General features: G+C 38.8%; 1 protein-coding gene across 1 annotated transcript in view; it reads right to left on the bottom strand.

The window, feature by feature from the left end:
• The window catches only part of LOC138751662 (inactive ubiquitin thioesterase OTULINL-like), a 48178-nt gene extending 29770 nt beyond the window's left edge, over positions 1-18408 (bottom strand). Inside the window, exon 1 of the mRNA XM_069914245.1 lies at positions 18333-18408. Within this exon, the coding sequence (XP_069770346.1) occupies positions 18333-18378 (46 nt within the window). The 5' untranslated portion in view covers positions 18379-18408. The remainder of the gene's footprint in view (positions 1-18332) is intronic.
• Between the last annotated feature and the right edge of the window lie 367 nt (positions 18409-18775).

Raw genomic sequence — 18775 nt, 5'->3', positions numbered from 1 at the left:
AGGAGAGGAGGAATTAATAAGTCTTTAAATGTTTTTTAGAATTCTATTGGGAGTCCATCCTCTCCAGGCATTTTATTGTTCGGTAGCTTTTTTAATATATCCTGTATTTCTTCTATTTCAAATGGTTTTATCAATTTCAGTAGTTCAATTTTAGCCAAAACTCATCTATTTTGTCTTCTTTCCCTTTGTTCTCAGTTCGGTATAATTGTTCATGGAATTCCTTAAAGTTTTCATTGATCTCTGTTGGGTTATATGTAATTTGTTTCTCCTTTTTCCTTGATGCCAATACAGTTCTTGTTCTGTTTTAAGTTGCCAGGTTAGTATTTTGTGCGATTTTTCTCCTAGCTCATAATACCTCTGCTTTATTTTCATTATGTTCTTCTCCACCATATACGTTTGTAACGTTTCCTATTTTATTTTTTTGTCCGCCAATTCTCTTCTTTTAGTTGTATCTTCCCTTGTTGCTAGTTCTTTTTCTGTACTTACTATTTCCCTTTCCAGCTGTTCTATTTCCCGATTGTATTCCTTCTTCATCTTAGTTACATAACTTATTATCTGCCCTTCAATGAAGGCTTTCATTGCATCCCATAATATAAATGTGTCTTTCGCTGATTCTGTATTTATTTCAAAGTACATTTTAATTTGTGGCTCAATAAATTCTCTAAATTCCTGTCTTTTAAGCAGCATGGAGTTTAATCTCCATCTATATGTTCTTGGTGGGATGTCCTCCAGTTCTATTGCTAATAACAGAAGTGAATGATCAGATAGCAATCTAGCTTTATATTCCGTTTTCCTAACTCTCCTTTGGATATGGGCTGACAACAGGAACAGGTCAACCCTGGAGTATGTTTTATGTCTACTCAAATAATATGAGTATTCCTTCTCCTTTGGGTGTTGCCTCCTCCATATATCCAAAGGTTGCATTTCCTGCATTGATTTAAACCATAAATTTGGCTACTTTGTTCTTTCTGCTAGTCTTTTGTCCAGTTTTATCCACCTTTGGGTCCAAATTAAGGTTAAAATCTCCTCCTATCAATATATTCCCCTGCATATCTACAATCTTCAAAAAAAATCTTGCATAAACTTTTGATCCTCTTCATTAGGTGCATATATATTGACTGAATTCTGAATATATCTGACACTTTATCATTAAATATCTCCCTCCTGAATCTATTATTTCCTCCTCTATTTCGATTGGTACATTTTTATTGATTAATATAGCTACACCTCTGGCTTTTGAATTGTATGATGCTGCCGTTACGTGCCCTACCCAGTCTCTCCTTAATTTCTTACGTTCCACTTCAGTTAGATGCATTTCCTGCACGAATGCTATATCTATTTTTTTCTTTTTTCAGTAAATTTAATAGCCTCTTCCTTTTGATTTGGTTATGTATTCCATTAATATTTATAGTCATATAGTTCAACATGGCCATCTCATACTCTGTTTACACCTCATTTCCGTTTCTTCACCACCACCTTTCCCCTTTTTCATCTCTCAGTTTTCCTTTTTTGAACTCAATGTATGACAACACTTCTAAAACATAAAATACTTCAACCACTCCCACATCTAAAATTCCCTTAACCCCAAGTGTCCACCCCCCCACCTCTCTGCGTCGCCCCTTGTCCCTTGCTGGGCAACCACAACTCCCCTCTCCATTCGGATTGCGAACCTGTTCGCAAGTGTGAACTGATTTCGCAGTGACTGTTATTCTCTCCCACCCAACCCCCTCCAGAAAACTTTTATCTTCACATTAAAACAAAGCTCCCTCTCTTTTCTTCTCTTTTTTTCCCTCTCCTCTTTTTCCCCCCATTCTCCCTTACTTCCCTTCTTTAGTTTTTACTTATACATTATTTTTACATCTTTATATGTAGTTTGTCGTCATTCTTCATTCTTGTTACATCTCTTTATCTCTCTTTCTGTCCTGCAGGCGTTCTGCAAATTCTCGTGCTTTCCCCGGATCTGAGAACAGTCTGTTTTGCTCCCCCGGGATAACTAATTTAAGCACCGCTGGATATCTTAACATAAATTTATTGCCTTTTTTCCATCGGATCGATTTTGCTGTGTTAAACTCCTTCCTCTTCTTTAGGAGTTCAAAACTTATGTCTGGGTAGAATTTTTTTTTCCGACCCTTGTTTTCCAATGGTTTTTTGTCTTCTCTAATTTTATTCCTTGCCTTCTCCAATATATTTTCTCTTGTCGTGTGTCTCAGAAATTTTATTAAAACGGATCTTGGTTTTTGTTGTGACTGTGGTTTCGGGGCTAATGTTCTGTGTGCCCTTTCTATTTCCATTCTTTCCTGCATTTCAAGGACTTTTGGGATCCATTCTTTTATAAATTCTTTCATATTTTTGCCTTCTTCATCTTCCTTTAGGCCCACTATCTTTATGTTGTTTCGCCTTCTATAGTTTTCCATTATATCCATCTTCTGAGCTAACAACTCTTGTGACTCTTTAACTTTTTTGTCAGTCTTCCAATTTTCTTTTTGTCGTTCACTTCCATTCCTACAGCCATTTCTCATTCTTCCATATTTTCTAATCTTTTCCCTATTTCTGTTATGACCAGCTCTATTCTACTCATTTTTTCTTCTGTACTTTTCATTTCACTAAATTCTAGTGTCAACCAATCTTTTAATGCTTTCATTTGTTCTTGAATTTTTTTTTAATCTATGTACTGTCCATTTATTTTACCTTCTATTCCTTTGTGCAGAGCTCGGTGTTCTTCTTCTTCTACTTCTCTGTCTGCTCTTGGGTTTGTCTCTTCTACTTCTCTTCCTTGTATCTATGTCTCTTCTGACTTTCTTGTTGAGCTGCTTGCCTCAGTTTGTTGGGTGTTTTTTTTTTTCATGGCTTCTTGATGTTGGTCCTCTTCTTCTGGGCTAGTTATCTGTTGGGCTTCCTGTTGCTGTTTTTCTTTCTTATCACTCCCTTTCCCGTTGCTTTCCTCTTCTTCCAGCCGAGAGCCCTGCTGTGGGGCATCTCTCAGCTGGTCGCGCTGTGTAGGTTCACTCCACAGGCGGGCCCCCTTCCCGTTGGTTTTTCCTTTTCTTTATTGTGTGCAGTTGCGCATCTCTGTTTGGCTCAGTGAGCCATTTTTGCAGTCCTGCAGTCAGGAGGTCGCGACCCTGTGGGGTCTCCATTAACCTCGGGGAGCGGGCTCCTCTGTCCACGGCGGGTCCCTGCTTCTTCATGTAGATAAGGCCTTCTCCTTTCTCTTCCGGCGTCTTTCCTTCTTTTTTTCCCCACTGTTTTTGGTTTTTCCTTCTTAGGTGCTATTTTCTTTCTTTTCTCCACACCTTTACCTTTTATTTGTTGTGCTTTGTATTTCTTGAGCTTTACGTTTTCTTCACTTTTTTTCTTCTTTTCTGGAGAGGGCTGGTATTCTCCTACCGGCCACTATTCCATCACATGACTCCTCTTTGTACAACTTCCTTTATGCAAAAACACACATAAATGGTGCAGGAACTCAGCCAGTCTCGCAGTGTCCACATGAGGTAAAGATAGGTTACTGACATTTTGGGCTTGAGCCCTTCTTCGAGATATATACAAAAACAAGGAAGGCATCTGAATAAAGACTGAAGAATAGCAAGGAAAGGAGTCCACATATGCCAAGAGAAAAGGAGATAATTCATGTTGGCTCTTTGAAGGGAGGCAGTCCAAAAGGGGGAGGGGTAGGGAGGCGAGGCGGCAGGGGGAAGCGAGGCGGCAGGGGGAGGGGCAACAGGGTTAACAGAAACCAGAGAAGTTGATGTTAAAGCCATCCGGTTAAAGGAAGTGCAGATGGAAGATGAAGTTTTGATACTCCAAATCGCAGGTGGTCTCAGTCGGGAATTGCTTGAGACCATGGATAGACACGTCAATAAGGGAATGGAATGGAAAACTGTAATGGCTGGCCAAGAGTTATGCCCTTTTCTTTCATTTAATAGGATGATGGAATTCTATATCTTCATCTGAGGTGGGATACAAACACTATCTGTTTTTAACTCCCTCTTCTGAAAGTCAGCACTTCACATGGCACTCAATCAAATGTCAGCATGATTATGTGCTTACCACCAAAGGAGAATTTCAAACCATTGACAGAAAGCAAAAATCTGCACCTGATAAAAATCTGAAATAAAAGCATGGAAGTACTCACCAGGACAGCCTTCAGACGGAGAGAACATTTTTTTTAATGATAGTACTTTTCTATTAAAATATTATTGATCTGGAACAATAGTTATGTTTCTCACCTTACATTTCTTTACACATTTCACATTCCATTCAACACATACGAAGAGGTCCATAAGGAACACAATACATTTTAAGTGTGCATATATATATATATATATATATATATATATGTAAGATCCAGCTGCGCTGGGTGGGTCACGTCTCCAGAATGGAGGACCATCGCCTTCCCAAGATCGTGTTATATGGCGAGCTCTCCACTGGCCACCGTGACAGAGGTGCACCAAAGAAAAGGTACAAGGACTGCCTAAAGAAATCTCTTGGTGCCTGCCACATTGACCACCGCCAGTGGGCTGATATCGCCTCAAACCGTGCATCTTGGCGCCTCACAGTTTGGCGGGCAGCAACCTCCTTTGAAGAAGACCGCAGAGCCCACCTCACTGACAAAAGGCAAAGGAGGAAAAACCCAACATCCAACCCCAACCAACCAATTTTCCCCTGCAGCCGCTGTAACCGTGTCTGCCTGTCCCGCATCAGACTTGTCAGCCACAAACGAGCCTGCAGCTGACGTGGACTTTTTACCCCCTCCATAAATCTTCGTCCGCGAAGCCAAGCCAAAGAAGATATTACGAACTAACAACCCTTTTAATTTTTTTTTTGTTTGGGACTAAAGGGCACTAACAAAGGAACAGCAATGGAAAATTCATCAGATATTGGTAAATTCAAAATAATAGTTTTTATTAATAACAACATTTCTTACTTATCTCTAAACTTAACCCCTCTATGTGCAAATGTAAGTGTGTGTGTGTGTGTGTGTGTGTGTGTGTGTGTGTGTGTGTGTGTGTGTGTGTGTGTGTGTGTGTGTGTGTGTAATTAAAGTTAATTCTCAATTCAGAAATAATTATAAAGCACTTTTAAACATGATATCTTCAGGCCCCTTTACTCACAATTATTCTCATGAAATGTCTGGAGAGATGTTCTTTAAATAGAAGTGACATCTTTTCAGCCACCAATGTACTTCCTGTGAAAAGGAGAATACAATTCCTGCCTTCCCAGGATCAAATCTTTTTACTGAAGATTTTGAATCTGTTTTCCATACAAAGAATCTGCCCTTTTTTCAAAGAGACTAATGTGGCTATTTTCTTCCATGATGAATTCACAAACCTAGACAATGGTTAAACAAAATGGCCATACAAAAAAGGACCCAGTAGAATTTGGTCCTCTTTTCCAAAGAGACAGTGGTCTTCCTTATTTCAAAAGCCACTTATTCTGTGTTCCCTTTTCCCAGGAGTAACACACAACAGCACCTATTCTGGTTACTTCTATTCAGCCCTGTCTTTCACAATGTTCCAAGATCTGTGTGTCACAGGGGTTTGACTTCTCTACTCTCCAAAAATTGAACGGATTAAAAAATGTTGGAATTCAATAATATATTTCACCAATTCATGTGACAATTACATCATCGAGGTCAGTCCCAATTCTTGGAAATCATGTGATCAGTTATTGAATTAATAGTTGCAAACCATGTGATCTTCATACCTCTGACATGTAGATGACACAACGCCAAAATATTACCTCACTTCTGTTTCAAAGGCTTAAGTATATCACTCACATGGCTCTGAGTTTAAAAACAAATACCTTCCTTCAGCAGTTCCCATTGAATACTTAGATACTTCAATTTTTGGTTTTTCTTGAATTAAGAACCACTTCAGATCCATTAGCTCTGTATTTCCAAGATGCTGCGACTCTGAGAATGAGCTCTCCTCTGAGTACAATGGTTCTCTGTAAATGTGCTGCAACCTGTGTGTGACCCTGCACCAGCCCACAACTAGCTTACTAATAAATATACAATGCTTTAACTATAATTTACTTTACTAAGACATTTTTATAAGAAATATAACTTAACCTAAATATTTCTGTTAACACAGATCCACAAAACAATGCAGACTGCTGCAAAGAAACACAGCAAGTTCTTGTAGCCAGCTAGTGCAAACAACTGATAATACAATGAACAGTTTCCCCATTAATTCTGAAGATTAAATCCACTCCCAAAGGAAGTTCATTGGTGTTGCAAAGCAATGCTGCAAATAGAAACATATGACATCCTATGTGATTGCTTTGTATCTTAACAGCATTTTACAGAAGTACAATCAAGAGTGACTCATTTGGCTGCCTTGGGTGGTGTGGTAGTTGCAAAGTATCAGACCAGAAGTCAAGAGAGGACCATTAAAATGGCCAAGATAACTGGGGATGGGGGAAATCACTCATTCTGCTATTTAGGATATTCACCAGGGATGTTGCTTAAATTGGATGTCAAGTATTATTGAGGATCCCTACCGTCCATCACACAGTACTTTTGCCCAAGTACCATCAGGAAGGAGATATAGGGGCATGAAAATTAGGACTTCCTGGCTGAGAATATGTTCTTCCCTCAGGCTGTGGCATCATGTAGCTTTGAATGTATTATTAATGAAGTTGAGTAAATTATTTCAGAATATATATGCATATTTATTTTATATATTTTTATGTATGTATGTGATATGTTCTGTGTATGTGTTTGCATGGTGATCCAGATTAACACTGTTTCCTCTGGTGGTTTATGTATATAGTCAGCAACTAAGCTAAATAAATACACTATCGCTTCATCAGCAAGTGTGTAGAAGACTATGTGCCAAAGGGAACAATCCATATTCTCCCCTCGCCCAAACAGAAGCTATGGCTGACCAGTGAGGTGCTTTTGCAACTGATTCAGGTGGCCCAGCCCAATACAAGAATGTCAAGTACAACTTCTGCAGATGCCAAGTCCCAGACAAACTTCACGGACACCAGATGCTTATGGCTGAACAATCACAGACTACAAAGCAATGCCAGAAAAAAACAGTGCAACCCTCCCAGACGAGCTCAATGCATCTATGTTCAGAGAATCAATGAGCCAGTGGAGCACACCACTGTTAGATTAAGCACACCTCTATACACGTTCATCGATGCAGATCTCAGATCAGCCTTCCAGAGACTGAACCAGTGAAAAGTAACTGGACTAGAGTTCCTGTGAGGATTAACTGGAGGCTGTATTCACAGATTCTCAACTTCAACATGCTGTAACACCCACCTGTTTCAAGAAGACCACATCATCTCAGTGCCAAGAAGAATGTAATGGCAGACCTAAATAAAAATTGGCTAATGCCTCTGACATCACCATTGTAAAATATTTCAGCTGGTTGATCGTGGCTCACACCAACTCCAGCCTCCCCACCACCCTCAATCCACTCTAGTTCATATACTGACAAAACAAGAGCACAGTAGTATCCATCTCCCTGATTCTACATGCAATCTTGGAACATCTGAACAAGAACACCCAAGACATACTATTTAGCAACTGCAGCTCTACTTTAACACAAGAATACCAAACAAATTAATCTCCAAACTATATGATCTGACCCTCAGCACCACCATCTGCAAATGCATCCAGGACTTCCTTTCCACAGCCACAATCAGTGAGAATCTCCTCGACGATAATCCTCAATACCAGGGCACCACAAGGCTGTGTACTCATTCCTCTATTTTACTCCCTGTACACCCATGAAGCATGGCCAAACATAGCTCCAACTATAAATTTGTGTATAACACCCATGTCATAGGTAGGATCTTTAACAACAACAAAATGGAGTACAGAAGAGTGATGGAGGAACTTATGGCTTGGTGCCACCACAGCAAACTTTCTCTCAACATCAGCAAGATCAGATCTGCTGGTTATAGACTTCCAGAGGATGAGCACAGCTCACTCCCAGGTCCTCATCTACAGTGCCAAGGTGGAGATAATGAACAACTTCATTAGAGGGGGTAAACATCTCCAGGGATTTGTCCTGGTCCACCCACGTAAATGCAATGGACAAGAAAGTACTCCAGCATCGACTTCCTCAAAGCTTGAGGAAACTTTGTATTTTATCCGCATCCCTTAATGACTTCTACAGGTGCACCACTGAAAGCATCCAATCAGGTATTATGATCATTTAGTTTGAACCTCATTTAGAGAACATTACAAAGATCACAACAAGCAAATGTTTTATTTGCAAAATGTATTTCCCTTCTCTGCAACTAATTCCCTTCTAATCAGAGCAGCATAAAAGGAAGTACTACATAAGCTCAACTAAATTTAGTATTCTGCTTAAGTATTTTGAAGAATCAATGTTAAAAGATATTTCTTAGTTATCAAAATTAAAATTCTTATGAGATAAGCTCATTGTCTTTTTGCTTTTCATTATGAAACTCAACTGTAGCCCAGAAGCATGAATTGAGATGAAGTCCCCTTTCTGCCTATTGGAAAAGACCATCAAAAATCCCTTTATAATAATAAAATATGGGGCGATCTCAGCATATTACTAGGAATTGCACGTCAGTAGGTAGGTTGTAAATACTGTTTTGAGAAATGAGACCTCTTTCAAGAAAATAGCAAAGATGGAAATGGGTCAAAGTAAATTGAAATCCACCCTTCGGAGGCACACATTTTATCAGATCAGTGGGGTTATTATTTGGAAACATTTCAATGTAATATATTTTCAGACTTTATTTTAACAACAGCTTGGTAGATATTATGATTAAACTAGTTACAAGAATATGGTCATAGACATGAAGCACTGTGCTGTTTCTTGATGGGAAATGTGGAAATTTAACCTACAACTAGCAGCAGATTTGGAAACTTCAACATATGTATTAGAACAAGCAAGTCCTGAACTTCCTGACAGATTCAAGCTGGCGACATTGCCAAGATGCCCTACAAGTGAAGTTAGTTATGGATTCTGTATCACAATAAACCTGGTTTAGGATCCACAAGATTACTCAAGTGAATGTCACTCTGGCAGCAGCAAGAAAGACATTTTAACTACTCAATTGTCAAGCATTATTTTAAAATGTTTTCAAGTTATTTTTAAAAATGTTTCAGCAATTTTAGTTATTGCATTTTTATAGTTTAGTGAATATTAAGGTCCTGACTTTATTTCTCGAAATGAATTAGTTACTATTACCTGTAATTTCTGCTTTTCCCCCCAGATTTTCAGCAAATGGCAGTACTTCAATTTTGTCTTAATCTGAAGTTTCTTACACCCATTTTTCTTTTCCGAAAACAATGGGAAGTCCAACTGGATTGTGCATTTTACTCACATAAAGTGAGCATTTCCTTTCACCAAGAACAGAGATCTGTAGTGCCTGAAAGAATTCTTCTACTAACTATCTAACATGTGTGGGCACGTGTTGTTCAGGCTTGGACTCAGAAATTTTGAACTACAGTTTTAACTCTGGATGGAATGAATAAACTTCCAGGGCTGCTGTAATGGCAGTGCGGCTGTTGGTATGGACCCGTGGAGAGCAGAGTGCGAATCCTCAGCGCTTCCCTGTGGGGTCCAACTGCCTATTAAAGGAGTCGATGATGATTTATTTTAAAATCCAACAATCACAGGCTCTGGGGCAAGATGGTGATACCCATGATCGGCAGCAGCCTCAAGAGGTTGTGCACTCTGGGGAAGTGGAAGACTTGGGCAGGGAACCAGAAAACAGGGAGATCCCCCCCTCCTGTTTGAGAAGAAGCAAAGGAAAAAAAAAACACAGGACGGTGAGGCTCTGCGGTTGAAGAACACACCAGTAGTGAGGTGTTGGCGACTTGCAGTGAGGAACCCACAAAGGCAGCAGGTGACTGCGATCAAGGGACCCACACCAGGCTGTATTGGCTGAAGGGGTACCAGGCATCAGAACTGGAATGGGAGAGGGTGCTGGAGGCTTCCTGATCGCATCAGGGACGTGCATCTGAAGCTCAGGTTGCTGATGGTTTGGACTTAACGGTTGGTGTGTGGCTGCAGGAGTGCTGGAGCCAAAGCCATGGGCATTTTGTGACGGGGGGGAGGGAGGGGGTGGGGGGGGAGGATTCTCGTTTGCTTCTCTTTCTGTAGCTATATCAGGAACTGGGCAATTTTTGCTGATAGGAATCTCTGCCTTATGGTTCTAAAAGAAATTTTATGTAATATCACATATTCTATTTTATTGCAAGACAATAAAATAATCTTGAATCTTGAAAGAACCACCACTAATGCAGAAAATCTGAGACTTGGGGTCTTTTAGATGCTCATACTTGCCCTAATTTAGATCAAGTGGGAAAAGGTATGAGCAATTCAAATCAAAGTAAAATCAACTAAATACACAAATGGACAGAATCATAAAATGAGTACTCTGAGTTTGAGTTCACAAAAAATAATTATTGACATCTTAGTTAAGGTGCATGAATATGAAATAGTATAATTGACAAATATTCAGAGAATTGAATATAGAGAAGTTATTAAATGAAATTAGTCCCATAATTAGTTACATGATACAACAGATTTTTTTTATTAACAATTTTTTTGTCCCTCTGATTACAGGCATGAGGCTGAAGGAATGTTGCCCATGTTTTGATGTTTTTTAAAATCAGAGAAAGGGATAGATAATGTATTTTCATACTGTTGTGGAAATCATTAGCTTAGAGAAACAAAATTAAGTATTCTAAGCACATTTATTAAGGAAAAGTTCTGCTTAACTAATGATTGAATATCTTAAGGTGTTAGAAAGGATGATCAGGTGCTCTTGGATTTTTGTAAAGCCCATATAGCTGACTGATCAAAAAGAATCAGAGGATTCTGGAGCACTGAAACACACCCTTACACCCACCATATTCATTTGGGTCTTTTTGCCCATCTTCACCAATCTAATTTACCTGCACTCAGTTCACAGCCTTCTGTACCTTACCTGAATAATGATGGAATGATACCACCAGCTCCTCTACCCTTGGTGGAATCAAAAAGATAGATCCAAAACAAGCTAAGTTGTGGGAAGCAAAAGGGAGGTGGGAATTTTCAGGACTGGAAAGGCATATGCAGTTGAGCTCTTCAGGGACCAGACTACTGTCCCGAGCTTTACTTAGTATGCATCAATGTTTTGCAGGATCATGGTAAGAACCTTGCAGATAATACAAAAAATGGTGGTGTGACAAAAAAAATGCCATATGCAGGAAGATATCAACAGACTGTTTAGAGAAGAGGAAAGTTGAGAACAATAGAAGTGTTTAATTATGCAAATGAGGGAGACATGGCAAGACACACGTGATAAATGATAGGCTAAAGGATAATAAAATTATACAGGAAACATTGTTGATCTATGCAAAGAATACAGAAGCAGGAAGTCATGCTAAAATTTTATAAAATGATAGTTCATCTGCAGCTAGAATGTAATATTTAATTCCGGAGGAAGAACAGGATAAGAATGCAATGACAATGGGCTGCAGTTGTGATTTATGGAAATAATGTCAACTTTGGAGAAACCTAATGATGAGGAGGAAAGGAAAGGACTTGGCAGATTTGGAACAAAAATGCCAAGTCAGATTTAATCATTTAAAATGGGTGAACAAGAAAAAAACTATTTTATCTGAGCTCAACAGCCAAGGATTACAGATTTGCTTAAAGTAGTAAAAAAATTAGGAAATAGAGTGGTTGTCTAAATTTTACTGCTTGTAAAGGTTAAGTGTCAGAAATTTGCCTGACTTTTTAAAAAAGTAACTGGATTAGAATTTGATGTGAAACTATAGTCTGTGAGCCAAGAACACAAATTTATCTGAACAGTTGTAAATGTTTTTCATCAGGCAACATATAAAACAACAATGACCACATAGAAGTCATTTGGGAGGGGAGAAATCAAAGGGTACAGCTCGGCTCCCTCGTTCGGAAATGCTTTGCAAATTCAATGACCCCAAAATAATCACAGTATTCCCCAGATCCTCAAGATACAAAGCCCCTTTACATGTTGCTTCATCACATTATCAATTTGCACAAGCAATCCTTTTAGAGTTTCTGTTTCTTCATTTTTTTCCTCTGCATCAGGGTCAAGGATGACTTGCTAATTCTTAAGGGATTCTGCATTAATTCTTCATACTGTACCATCTTGCACATGTTTACTTTTGAATGCTTAAGTATTGGACCAATATACCAGGGTTTCAACACAGACTTATCACTCACATGATCACACATGGTCTTTCTTGCCATCTAAATCCATTGCACAGCAATCCCAGCAATACTTCCCCAGTTCCTCTGTTGATGTACTATTTAAATATTTACATTTAATTTTGTGTTCCTTCCTGATATTCAATCACAACATTACACACCCTTAAATACATGCAGAAGTCATTTGGAAAATAAAATCTTAAAATAGCAGCTGACAATGATGTGTAGAGGGATACCCATGAGATGACCGCTCTATTCTTTGATTCAGTTTAAAGTGATACATTAGGCTCATATGTCTAAACACAAATTGGCCCTTTTTTTTTAAACGTTAGTCCTATTTGTGATAAATATAAATCAGAAGTAGCTTCTCTAACTCATATGTTTTGGTCATGCCCTATGTTTGAGAGGTATTATATAGGTATTTTAAAGATTTTTTTCAGCGATACTGGATATCAGTTTGCAACCTAACCCATTGACTGCTCTTTTTGGAATACTTCCAGAAGTGCAATGAGTTCCCATTTCCACATATCAGGTTGTGTAGACTTTTTTTACACTATTGGCTAAAAGAGCTATCTTATTTAAATGGATAGATTCTAATCCACCTACTTTGACTCAATGGTTCTCTCAAATTATGTCATGTTTAAGTTTAGAGAAAGGAGTTGTACATTTGATACTTCTGTTAAATTTGAAGAGATTTGGCAACATTTTATAAATTGTTTTCACATGACTTAGTATAATTATTTTCCTTTCTGGACTATATTTTACTTCTTTTCTCTTTGGTGGTGAAGACCAGATGATTAATTTTTAATCAATAAATTCTCAGGAAAAGCTATCCATCTTTTTCTTTTTTTTTAGAGAAGGTAGGGCTTTATATAATAAAACATTTTTCTCTTTTTTTTTAAAAAAATTCAGTTTGAGGAAATGAGAATATATTTGTTAATTGTGCTGCAATGCTTTATGTTGTATCAAATGTTTTCCCCTTTTGATTATGTACTCTTATTCTCCTCATGTATTGTTTATCTATAATATGATTAATAAAAAGAAAGATACACATGAGATGTCAGATGCTTCAGTGGGAGAAACAGAATAGTTAATATTTCAAGCCAAAACTCTTCATCAGGACTGAGGAAGCAGTACAAAGAAGATGGGTGGGGGTAGGGGGAGGTGTAAGACTGGCGCACCATAAAGGATTCATGAACCAAGCAAGGTGAGGCAGAGACAGAGGACTGTCAGAAAAGTTTCAGCTTGAATCATTGACCATTCTTTTTCTCCGTATGTCAATGCTACATACTGTACAAAGTTCATGTTGTAAACTGAAAACTTGATAATTATTCAAGAATACAAGATTATAATTTGTTTTACAAATGTAACTGTCGAACTTTGGGTTTGTGTAACAATCTTGAGTTTTGGTAAATGTCAGAAGTGCTGATGTGTCAATCTTCATGAAAGTTAAATAAAACAAATGTAACTCTATCCACTCCATGTCTTTATTTTAGTTTTATTTGACATGATTTGTATGCCTCATTTATAACATAATTGTGTTACTAAATCACACATCTGTTTTCTGTAAAATTGCCTAATTAATTGTCCAAAATTAGGAATAAATCTAAACTGACCATCCCTGAACATGCCATTACAAATTGGCATATGTCTGATAAAAAAATGCCCAACAAAGAGAACCTGACAAAAATTTCAGAGTCTGGGCCTCTGCAAGTACCAATTGTTACGAGCCCAGAAGACCCCAAACCCAGCAGCAATAGACATTTACCTCTTTCTTCAGGCTACTACAGAGTTTATTTATGTTCCTTTTATTCCAAGAGAAACATCAGACAGATAGCACTTCCAGCCATCCACTGCTCTGGAACTTTCTGTTTCTAACCAGCTCTTCCTGGTTTGTTTCAGCCGTGACTGATACACACACAAGCTGAGGGAGCTTGTTCACTTGTCTCTCTCTCTCTCTCCAACTGCCAAAAAGTCCATGTGACTCTCTTACTTGCAAAACCCCAACCTTCTTCAGCAAACCACAGGAGTTCTCCTTGGTCAAGCTGTTCTTTTAGATAATCAAAACCCAGGAGTGACCTTTCTGTGAGCACACTGTAAGTACTTTTTAACAGCCAGTTTGTCTCCTACAAACCATGGTCTTTCATTTCATGACATCATTTCAATTAGCACCTACTTGTGAAATGTGGATAAAAGTCTCCAAAGATCCTGCAATGTTACTGAATATGAATTCTTCAGTCTTTCAAACAAGATCTGTTTTAATGTATGTAACCTACTCTAAATCTTACCAAATTCTCCAAATATTTATCCATTACATATGTAATGCAATATAAAGGTGAAAAACAAAATTATTTTCTGCAATGATGAGGATAGGTATGCTAAAATAAAACTGCAGACTAAAAATGACAATGACAAAATTCTATAGTATACAGAAGTAAAATTAAAAACAGGAATCTAAAAGTTGCTATAACCAATTCCCTGCTGCTCAACAGGTTATGATATCAGTAGTGGAATCAAAGAAAATCAGTGATCAACAAAAATGGATGAAATTGTTCACATATCATTCATTTTATGCAAATGTTAATTTCTGGAATTGTTATAATCACATTTCTTAAATATATAGGTTATCTTCCTTAAATTCATTACAATGCTACCTTAGGTTATGATTTAAAATGATGTGGTCTTAAAGGTCCACAAATAAGATAGGCCAAAACACCACAATGACGTGGTTGATAATAGAAAAAAAGCTCTAAATTACCAAATGATGGGGACAAAAGTAGCAAATGGAATTCAATTTGTAGATTGGGATGTAAAACATAACAAAGAACGCAAAATAGAGAAGGAGCGGCGGGATCTTGAGCACACGTCCACAGTCATGTGAAGGCAGCAGGACAGGTAGATAATGGAAGCCAGAGTGTATATTTGATTCCACAATTCAGACACAAATGAAAGGACTAATCAATTATAAAGATGCATCAGTAATTGATTCAAAGTCATTCTTAAAATGTAGGTAAAGGAAATCAAAATTTACATTTGCTAGCTTTACATAATTTATTATACAAGTAGTCATGAAAATAACATTCATCTCATAAACATGGACAGAATACACAAAATAATCATGTAAAATGAATGTAGGTGTATGAAATGTCTTGTTTCTTGATGATGTCAAGATCATTACGGCAGCTGGTGCTGCTTCCTACAATTTTGGTGATTCAGATTCAATGGTGACTTTGGATACAGTCTTGTTGAGTTTGCACATGGATTTCCCTTTTGCTTCAGTTTCCTCCCACATCCCACAGATCTATTTTTAGATTAACGAGTACTGGTAAGAAATGGATAGCAGGCAAATCAATGAGAGCTTATGGACATGTGTGAGACAACAGGTTACAAGGAAGTTACAGGAGATTGGGGCTGATGGGATTACTCCACTGAGAGTAAAAACACATAATGCTGGAGAAACTCAGCATGGTGCTTTCAACCTCGGTGTCTACAGATTTTCGTGATTTACTTACTCTGCTGAGAACTGTCTTAGATCCACTGGTCTGATTGGCCTCCTTCTGAGTCACACTAACTTGACAACCTGATAGCCCAGATAGAACTTGTTGCTAGAGATGAGATGCTGCTACTCTCTCCTCATCAACTTAGTAAGTATGCATCTATTTTTGAAGATCCAATTGTCAACAATTGCTGAATATCAGCACTCATTATCATTGCCAAAAGGAGAGGCAAGCTTGATGATAAATAACATTATAATCTGCCTGAACCCAGACCCAAAAATAACTCAAATAAACTGTGGCCACTGGTGTAGCCGATGTCAAACCATCAGGAATCATGATTTTAAATAAAGCTCACAATGAAAAAAATGAAACATCCCAATGAAAACAAAAGAAAACCTCACTAAGATAAATAGGCACTACATGTTCATTCACTTCCTTTTTCAATCAATGAGCTCATTGTCCTAGTTAACATAGGTTGAATGCAGAACTGTTAAATTCAACTCAAGTTTTTAAATTTCAAATTTACAGCGTTTGCCATTCCATTCATTTTATTCTCCAAGGTGGATATGGGACATTGTGTTACAGCTATACAAAACGTTGTTAAGACCACAGTTAGAGAATTGTGCATTCTTCAACTAAAGGAAGGGTATCTTTAAGCTGGAAAGGATGCAGAAAGATTGATGAGAATGTACCAGTTATTAAGGAGTATTAATAATATTCCTTATTAATACAAGTTTCCACATTACAATAGACTCTTGTTTGAGAAAAATCACTGAACAACACATAGCAATTCTGGAACTTCTTCAATCATGTGGAAACCCTGAACATGGTGCAACTTACAAAGCTATATACTGATCGTTCTGGATGGAACTACTCGCATGCTTTGCCCAATACTTCCTTGTCTTGCTACTGTTTTGCCACTGCTTACATTTCAGTTTTGAAACACAAGGAAAGAGTCCTTAAACATTTCAATATAGTTGTATATTGACATGACAATGACAAGTTGGTACACAGCAAACAAGGTGGCATCCATGAAGTAACAATATACTTCATCAGATCCAATGTTTCAACCTCCGAAAGACTTGTCTTTTTTCATTACTAATATGGGCAGAATTGTTGCATTCAACTCGAGTTTTTAAATTTCAAATTTACAGCATTTTCCATTCCATTCATTTTATTCTCCAAGGTGGATATGGGACATTGTGTTACAGCTATACAAAATGTTGTTCAGAGCACAGTTAGAAAATTGTGCATTCTTCAACTCTAGGAAGGGTGTCATTAAACTGGAAAGGATGCAGAAAGATTGATGAGAATGTACCAGGATCTGAGTGCATAAGCTACAAGAAGAGGCTGGATAGACAGAGACTTTTTTTCCTGGAGTGCAAGTGAGTACAATATATAAAATCATGATGGGCATCGATAAGGTGAATAATCACTGTTTCTTTTCCCCCCAGGGTAGGAGAATTTAAACCTAAGGTCATAGAATTAAAGTGATAGAGGAAAAATTTAAAAGAGACCCAAGTATAACTTTTTTTTCTCACTGAAGTGGGGTGGGGGTATGGAATGAACTCTAGGGAAGGTGTAACGTCAGGGAAGGTACAATTGCAGCAGCTAAGAGACATATAGGACATGTACATGGACATGGAGGGATAAGGATGGACCAAATGCAAGCAAATTGAACTAGCTCAGATGGACAAAATGGGTCAAATGGCCTATTTGGATATTATACAATTCTATAATAGAGACATAAATTGAACATACATGATTGTAACAATAAATGCCTTAGAGGATCTGATTGTCGAACATCATACAGCAGGGATAATAATCACATGTTGCAAAATATCCAAATGCAAAAGAAGCAAGATTCTAAATGAATACGATGAAGCAGCTGCCGGGGTTGTTTTGGTTAATAGAACTCTAACCTAAAAGTAGATCACAGTCGCTATATCACTCTTCACAGGCACAACACAACCAACTGGCCAGAGGGTCAGAAGCTTGGTCCACATAGGTTTTTAGTTGCATCTTGTATGTGGGAATCAGTACCGTGTTTTCCGATGTTACAGCTGAGGGAGTGGCGTCGAGTTGCGAAGCAGGAGTGATCAAGGATTGATCCGAGTGCGACCAGATAACGGTGTGTGTGTGTGTGGAGGAGGGGGGTCCAAGCAGAGAATGGAGTAGAGTCGATCGTTTGGCTAGAACGCAGAGGGGAAGGCAGTGAACTGTGTCAAGCAATGCAATTCGAGTAGGACGAGAAATTATGAACTATTTTGTTATGAACACGAAGGCCGACAGTGATCCGAGCCGTTTCGGTCCTGGGGCATGGTGATGAAAAGGATTCGATGGCACAAATGCTGTGAGAACAACAGTTTGGAAGGAGGAGTGAGGCCATTCCTGGAGAGAGAGAGAGGTGCATTACAGTATCAACAAGGGAGTCGGACGGTCAGCTGTGAAGTGGGTGGAGTTCCGAGGCACAAGGGAGAAGGAGGCCTTTCTTCCTGGCCACGGACCGGATGCTTTCCTTCTCCTTTAAGATTGAGCTGCCCTCACTTGTTATTGGTGGGGTGAGGGGGGGGGGGGGTGAGGGGTAAAAGTTTTCCACCCAAGCAGCCGCATTTTGTATTCCTTCCCCAGCCTCAAATGGAGGTCCATTATTTACCTGAGACGGTGGAATTGGCGCTTTCGTCCACGACTAAAATCCCCATCCTCAGCGCTCCCGCAACTTTCAGGAAGCGCCCCCCCCCCCCCGCACACGACCTGCGCGCTCTGATTGGCGGCCGGAACCGCCAATCAGCTCACGCCATGGGAAAACTTTCAGCCAATCGGGCTGTGAGACAGGATGACGGTTCAGTGGGTCTCGTGGGGAGGGAAAGGTGACGGCTGGTCCCCAGCAGCTGGGGGGGGGGGGGGGGGAGAGAACTCTTGGTCAACGGGACACACGCAGTGTGCTGACAGACCCTCGACTCTGACCAAAATGTGCTGGTCTCTGAACAGGAGGAGGGGGCAGCACTTAGAGTTTGAGATAAGTATTAAAGTCTCAACTAACATGGGAGCTAGGAGGAAGTTGGTAGGCCACCTGTTTAGTGGGTGGAGTTCAGAGAG

The sequence above is a fragment of the Narcine bancroftii genome, chromosome 1 (genome assembly GCF_036971445.1).
Source record: "Narcine bancroftii isolate sNarBan1 chromosome 1, sNarBan1.hap1, whole genome shotgun sequence".
NCBI lineage: Eukaryota > Metazoa > Chordata > Chondrichthyes > Torpediniformes > Narcinidae > Narcine > Narcine bancroftii.
Note: the sequence above shows the minus strand (reverse complement) of the source record. Positions and strands in the feature narration are given on the sequence as shown.